Genomic DNA, 8,007 nt, shown 5'->3' on the forward strand with positions numbered 1-8,007 from the left:
TTTTTGTCTTTGTGTCTTAGTCGTCCATCATCTGCACAACAGACAGGTGCTAAACATACAGAAACATTTTAGAAACTAGCTGTAACATTGTTCTTCATCTTCAGTTCTATTGTTATTGTCCAGATAATGATATACAGTTTAACCAGAACTGCAACAACCATATACTGTATATTATTTACATAATATCATGGTGCAAGAAAGTATGAAAAAAAAAAAGATTTATTAAATGGGGATTTATTAACTGCTATGAGTTTTTATGAGATTTCAACTTGGGGGTCTGACAAGTTATCATTTGATGATATAAAATGTTTCAAAAAGATAAAAATATTAAATTGATTAGCATCAACCAAAGCTAAGCTGGAGTAGTAAAGCTGAATGTTTAAGTGTCCTGTCTACAATTACGTATAAAGTAAAATTATAATGTAACGCACATGTACATCAATTATATTTAATGCCGTTAATATTACCACATTAAGCAATTAAATCTATTAATTTGGTACAATATACAATACACTCAGGGTTGTTTTTGTTTTTTTGGTCAACATGGCAGATAAAGTGTTCAGTTTGTCATGTGATCATTTGTCTTCATTTTATGTGAGTGAGTAGACATCAGAGTACGGAGAGTACAGAAAATCAGTTTTCATTGTCTCCTGCAGCATTTCTAGGAAACTAGGTTTTGTTTTTTTGTTTTTTGATGATGACCATAAAGTAGTGTTGGGGTCAGCGCCAGCTCAGCCACCCCTTTGACACACCCTGACCCCTAACTCCACCCTCTTAAATTTGAGCAGCAGTAATGGGAAGATTGGATCATTTTACTGAATTTCATTAAGCAGAATGAACGAATCTTTCTTGAAGTCATTTGAGCAGAGTTAGCATACACTGTTCAGTGTAGCAAACTTAACCATTGTGAATTATTATTTACATCTCCTTATGCCTGGAGTTGATTTCCAACTGAATACATTTTTAAAAATGAGAATTCTACCCTCATCAATTTATTGTAAATCTATATTTAAATCAGGCATATTTCTCAGTCCTCAGGATATATACGTATGGATCCAAGAATTCTAACTCTGGTCATACAGCTTAATCAATATATATCCCAAAATTAAAAGTTAGCTTACAGAAGAGGACATCTAATGATATTTCAGTTTTTACAACAGAATTAGTCACTATTCTTTTAGCCCTTGAATGGGTAGAGGAAGGTCAGTCATTGAATATGGTAATATGCTTAGATTCATACTCTACATAGTCTACATCACAACCAAATATAGTTTATGAAATCCTTCTAAATTTCCTTAAATTATAGAATATAGGAAAAATGCTAAAATTCATGTGAGTACCTGCACATCTGGGAGTCCAAGAAGACAAAGTAGCTGAAGATCCAGCAAAATAAATGTACTAAGCAAGACAGGGGTTAAAGGGAAAACAACACAATAATAACTGGTTTAAATTATTCTTTATCCAGAATAGGAAAACATGAAACAGAACTATGTAACTCGAAATAAAGAATGCAAAAGAAGTGCTGCACGGGGTATAGGGTTCTTGTCTCGGTGCTCTTTGGGTGCAAGGGATGATTCAACTCGTAAGAATAATAGTAGTCCAAGGCACTCGAATCTTATTCAAAAAGTTTTAAAAAGCCTTTATTTCATCATGGCTATACGTTTTAAAAACCAGGTGACCCGGACTATGTAACTGTTGAACATGTGCTTCTATTCTGTGTCACATATGAAGCAGAAAACATAACGTCACACTGCAAAATGTACACAGTGCTTTATTAAAATATCTCAAAATAACAGCTTTAGATGAAAGGATTTAAATATCATATAAAAGTAATCGGAGAGTTTGTTAGTTTTTCTCACTTTCATTTGGCACTCTACACTCCTGTCCAATTGGTGGCGGTAATGCACCATGAGCAGGTTTGCCACCCGCCAAAAATCTACAAGAAGAAGAAAAAGAGCAGAATCAACACTTCAAGATGTCGTCGCTGAATGACAGATCAGTTTGGGATGAGGTGGAGGTTTGTTTTATGTTTTTGGGGGGAGGGGGTTCTATACTATTTTCCAAAACTGGTAAATATTTATGTGCAGAAAAATATATCAGGAGAGAAGTGTTTAAATGTTGTTTCAGCACCGGCTTTGGGTCTGATGGCTTTCTGATGGAAGAGCATAGCATGACACAGTGAAATTCTCTTTGCTTCATTCAGTCTTTATAAGTGTGTTCATTCACCCGTACGATCATTCATGTTAGAGAATGACAGAACAACTTCAAATTTTTATTCGGTCTAAAATTTCTAAAAGATCGCAATACATCTTAGTACAAGTGTGATTATGGCTTGCTAGGATAACGTTAGCAGCGTGAGCTAATGGTGATCAAAAGGAACTGAAGCTTCCTGCTGCTCGTATTCAGTTTAAACAGGAGATGTACGAGTATTGCTACTCATTGTAAATATAGTGTATCTGACGTTTATGAGTTTAGAGGCTGGAGGACTTTAAAACAGAACGTATATTCAAACATGACTCCTCTGTTATATTTTATAGGATGGCATCGGCGAAGAAGTCCTTAAGATGTCCACGGAGGAGATTGTTCAGAGGACTCGTCTTTTGGACAGTGAGATTAAGGTAACCTTCATACTGTGATTCACATTTAGTGTGCTGATGATTGTTTTCAGTGTCTGCATGCAGTTCTGTGCCTCATTATGATGTTTATGATTGCAGATCATGAAGAGTGAGGTTCTGCGTGTCACTCATGAGCTGCAAGCCATGAAAGACAAGATCAAGGAAAACACAGAGAAAATCAAAGTGAACAAGACTCTGCCCTACCTCGTCTCTAACGTCATAGAGGTAAAATATGTCCCCTTTATTTTAGACATCTTATTGGTGTGTCAGAATGGGACATAAGGACACTTTTTGGTCCGCATCAGTATGTGCATGGGATTTAAAGTTTGTATGTGTTGTGTGTTTGAATGGAAGCTGCTAGATGTAGATCCTAATGACCAAGAGGAGGATGGAGCCAATATTGATCTGGACTCGCAGAGGAAGGGCAAGTGTGCCGTCATCAAAACCTCCACGCGGCAGGTAAGTCAATTATGTTATTTGAACAGCTTCAGCCTTGTTTTTGTGTGGCCATGAATTTCCATCATGCTTTCCTTTCCTTCATCACAAACATTTTCCTTTGTGTGTGTGTGTGTGTGTGTGTGTGTGTGTGTTTGTGTGTGTGTGTTTTAATACCGATTCGTGTTTTGAATTGGTTTTAGCCAGTTTATCTTAGGGGCTAGCAATATAGAAAAAATATCATATCAGGATTCTTTTTCAGGAAAATCATGATTCATGATTTTATCACGATTCTTTGTCATGTTGGTTTTACTATTTTGCAAGTTGTCTGAGCAGTACAGCCAAACTAATTTCTCTATTTTAAAAACAAAGCCGTACAAATAAAAAAGAATGGCAGACATTTAGGACAAAGTGGGCGAAGATAAAAATGTTTGTCATTATCTTTGTTATTAAAAAATAAGAACAAAGATTCACAGTACAAATACACATAATATACAAATAAACAAACAGTGCCTTATTTTTCAGGTACAGTTGGTGTAGTTAGCAGTTAGCAGTAGGAAATTGAATGAACAAATATAAAAATAAAGCACGTTTCACTGTATGAATTATACAATTATCAATTATATAAAGCAACCATGTTAAAGTTCTTCAGTCAAGAGCAGTTAGTGATTTTTCTCTTTGTTTTGTTATTTTATTAACATTAAAGAGAGAGTTCACCCAAACATGAAAATTCTTTTATCATTTGCTCACTCTAATGTTGTTTTAAACCTGAATGAGTTTCTTTCTTCTGTTGAACATAAAAGTTATTTTGAAGAATGTGGGAAACCAAATAGATGCTGGTCCCCAGTGACTTCTGTAGTATTTTTTTTTTCCCTACTATCAAAGTCAGTGCGGATCAGCACAAGAAAGAAATTAATACAGAAATTGGGACAACATGAGAGTGAGTAAATAATAACAGAATTTAAATTTTTGGGTGAGCTATCCCATGAGCGGTAGCATGCTTAATACTATTAGTCTGCTGTCACTTTAAGACCTGCACGCATCTAGTATAAAGGCAAGCATCCATTTTTCTCTCAACTCTTTACTTTCACTTTAGACATAACCAACTGTGTTTATATGTAAACCTCGTGTGTTTTTGACAGCATTAGCGTAGTCAGACGCGAAAGATAACTTAGTCCAGTAATCAGGCACTGTTTGAGTTTGAGTTTTAGTGTGCGCACACTTCAGGTGTACAAGCTCAGAAACAGCGCATGTCAGAACAGCACGCAAATGAAATGTTTAACTGGCAAGGCTTTAAAGCACAAATATAAAAAAAAATGTGCGCTGTAGCACGATACTACGAATTTTCTTTAAAATCAGATCGTGGAGACCATCCATGATCAAAAATCGTGGTATCGCACACCCCAGAATCAGTTGCAGAGACTTGCAAGTTTCATGAACAGGCTTGTTTTGAGTTTTTGTATAATTACCAGACTTTGTCAGAACTGGTGGAGATGTAGGTGCATAATGACAAATGATGTCTAAAAATCTGTCTGAAAGCTGCTGCATTAATAGGTATCTGTGCTATTCACCTATCCTGCGTTTCAGCAAAAGACATGCAGACATGCCAAACCAGAAACCAGCTTCAAAGCTTTATATTTACCCCCACATCTCCTTCATGTTGAAAATATCCGATTACCCGTGGAAAAGTCAATTTGCAGAAATGCCAAAATAAATCAGGATGGAGGTGGAAGATTAGGACATATATACTATGAAAGTGAAAACAGCTTCCCCCACCTCTCACTATGTGCTGTTAGTAAGAGAATATAAAGTGTGGGTAGACTCGGGTCATCTTTGCTCACATTCAGTTGTAACCTACAAGAGCCCTGCAGTGATTGCCAGTGCAGAGGTAATAGAGAAGAGGTCACGCGGAATCATCCACTCAAAAACACACTGAATTGAGTTTTTCAATGAATGTAGTTCTAATACAACTATATTAGGTAAATAACCATGAGCTACATTCACATTTCACAGTTATTTACACTCTGATGCAAGGTGTGGAATGACTAGGTGACAGCCATCATTTTAAGGTGAACAGATTTCTGAAATGGAAACTGGGGGCATTTCCTAGGGGTGTGCATTACACAGTGTTACTCCATGTTGTGGTGGCAAGAACAACACTACATGGAGTGCATTAAAACCATGTAATCTATACTAATAGTGTAACAGTGAATCTGTGAGTTTAATTACTGCAAAACCAGAAACGTTACCCCCTCGATACTTAGAATATAATGTAGTCATTTAGTAGCTTTATTTTATTACTACATGATTTCTGTATGTGCGAAATGACTATATAAATGCTAATTTGGTGCTCAAGAAAAATGTCTCATCAATGTTGAAAATCGTAAATATACTTGATGCTTTTTGCATGGTTTTGCAGAAACCATGATGTATTCTTCAATAAGTGGAAAAAGTTGATGAAAAAGTAAAAAAAAAAACGACATTTATTGAAACAGAATTTTTAGATAGTTCACAGAGTTTTCATTTTTGGGTGAAATATGCCTTTAATGGTTATTCTACATGCCATTTCAGAGTCATTACACTGCAAATTTTATTTTGATTGAAATTTGGATTTTCAGAACCAAATGAAGCCAACATGAATACAAAAAGTATGTTTTTTCCTTTTGTCTATTATCATCACTCCTATTTGTCAGTGACCCATAAACAAATAACACTTCAGTGTGTGTGTGTGTGTGTGTGTGAGGGGAGACAACTGACCGCAGACAGTTTAAGTGCTTCCTCTTTCCCATGGTCTGGGGCACAACCCGAGAGGGACAGCACTGTCATAATCACGCACATCTCGCACACATCACACAAAATCCCTAATGGCAAACAGAAAAAATTCAGCTGCACGCAGAGAGTTCAGATAAAGTGGGCGAAGATAAAAATGTTTGTCATTATCTTTGTTATTAAAAAATAAGAACAAAGATTCACAGTACAAATACACATAATATACAAATAAACAAACAGTGCCTTATTTTTCAGGTACAGTTGGTGTAGTTAGCAGTAGCATTCAAGAAATTGAATGAACAAATATAAAAATAAAGCACGTTTCACTGTATGAATTATACAATTATACATTGATTAAAGCAACCATGTTAAAGTTCTTCAGTCAAGAGCAGTTAGTGATTTTTCTCTTTGTTTTGTTATTTTATTAACATTAAAGAGAGAGTTCACCCAAACATGAAAATTCTTTTATCATTTGCTCACTCTAATGTTGTTTTAAACCTGAATGAGTTTCTTTCTTCTGTTGAACATAAAAGTTATTTTGAAGAATGTGGGAAACCAAATAGATGCTGGTCCCCAGTGACTTCTGTAGTATTTTTTTTTTCCCTACTATCAAAGTCAGTGCGGATCAGCACAAGAAAGAAATTAATACAGAAATTGGGACAACATGAGAGTGAGTAAATAATAACAGAATTTAAATTTTTGGGTGAGCTATCCCATGAGCGGTAGCATGCTTAATACTATTAGTCTGCTGTCACTTTAAGACCTGCACGCATCTAGTATAAAGGCAAGCATCCATTTTTCTCTCAACTCTTTACTTTCACTTTAGACATAACCAGCTGTGTTTATATGTAAACCTTGTGTGTTTTGACGGTATTAGCACTATTCGATGCGAAAGATAACTTTGTCAGTAATAATCATGCACTGTTTGACAGGCTTTTTAGTGTGCGCACACTTCAGGCACGCAAGGCACGCAAATTTAAAGGCTTTAAAGAACTTAATTAAAGATAATATAATTTATCTTAATGGTTTTATAGTTTTTATAGTGTTACTATAATTGCAGACCTATTTCCTGCCTGTGATTGGTTTGGTGGATGCTGAGAAACTGAAACCTGGTGATCTTGTGGTAAGTGAGAATTAATTTCCCTTGACGAATTAGTTCAGGATATTCACAACCTTAAATAATGTTGTTTGAAATGTCTCTTTTGCTTTGAAATGTTGAATTTGCATCTGCTGCTGTTCACAGGGTGTGAATAAAGACTCTTACCTGATTTTGGAGACTCTACCCACTGAGTATGACTCTAGAGTTAAGGCCATGGAAGTGGATGAGAGGCCTACAGAGCAGTACAGTGACATTGGTGGCCTTGACAAACAGATTCAAGAGGTATTGAAGTTGCTCACAATGACAGTATTGTAGACAGAATGTTAGTTGACATATTTCTGAGCTCACTGCTTTGCTCTTTGCAGCTGGTGGAGGCAATTGTTCTGCCCATGAACCACAAAGAGAAGTTTGAGAATCTGGGGATCCAACCACCAAAGGGAGTTCTGATGTACGGACCGCCAGGCACAGGAAAGACGCTGCTGGCCAGAGCCTGCGCAGCCCAAACCAAGGTGCAGTGTCTCTGAGCGAGAGAGAACCATCAGAGTTAGGGCTGTTATATTCTGTTTTATTATTTTTCTGATATCAATTGTGATTGCTTACTGTTGTGATATTTCACTGAAAAACTATAGTATTTAAGAAAAAAAAAACTATTTTACAGTACAATTATCAGTATCAGTATTACTAATTTCTTCTTTTTCATATGTTAAACCATCAAACTTTTTATTTTGATGCAAAACTGCAGGGACCCTTAAAGTGTCTCATTTATTTTCAAGCACTTCTCATTACAAGTTTTGTTTGGTGGATGTTGCATTCCCAAATGCAGGTTAAAGGTGACCCAAACTCGGAGCAGATGCTCCTCCTCATAAAATCCATCTCTGCATTTACTGCAGACCGAGCCGCTCTGAGATACAGAAAACACCGTCATGAGCAGCTTTGCATGCAACACAGTGCTTCGCTCTGAAACACGCAACACATAGAAATTATGGCATCACATCATGGCAAATTCCAGTGTTTCCCCTGCCATTATATTAGGGGATCCAACCACCCCGGCCCGCCCCCCCAACGGCACCCCCCCCCTCCCTTGGAGGG

General features: G+C 36.6%; 1 protein-coding gene across 1 annotated transcript in view; it reads left to right on the top strand.

Moving 5' to 3' along the window:
* Window positions 1-1,945: 1,945 nt before the first annotated feature.
* Window positions 1,946-8,007, top strand: part of LOC107657146 (26S protease regulatory subunit 6A-B) — a 10,888-nt gene continuing 4,826 nt past the window's right edge. The window contains exons 1-7 of the mRNA XM_016445175.1: window positions 1,946-2,017; window positions 2,538-2,618; window positions 2,715-2,840; window positions 2,970-3,074; window positions 6,880-6,942; window positions 7,063-7,200; window positions 7,284-7,427. Of these exons, the coding sequence (XP_016300661.1) occupies window positions 1,976-2,017; window positions 2,538-2,618; window positions 2,715-2,840; window positions 2,970-3,074; window positions 6,880-6,942; window positions 7,063-7,200; window positions 7,284-7,427 (699 nt within the window). The 5' untranslated portion in view covers window positions 1,946-1,975. The remainder of the gene's footprint in view (window positions 2,018-2,537; window positions 2,619-2,714; window positions 2,841-2,969; window positions 3,075-6,879; window positions 6,943-7,062; window positions 7,201-7,283; window positions 7,428-8,007) is intronic.

This window comes from Sinocyclocheilus anshuiensis, unplaced genomic scaffold (assembly GCF_001515605.1).
Source record: "Sinocyclocheilus anshuiensis isolate Anshui unplaced genomic scaffold, SAMN03320099.WGS_v1.1 scaffold944, whole genome shotgun sequence".
Lineage (NCBI taxonomy): Eukaryota > Metazoa > Chordata > Actinopteri > Cypriniformes > Cyprinidae > Sinocyclocheilus > Sinocyclocheilus anshuiensis.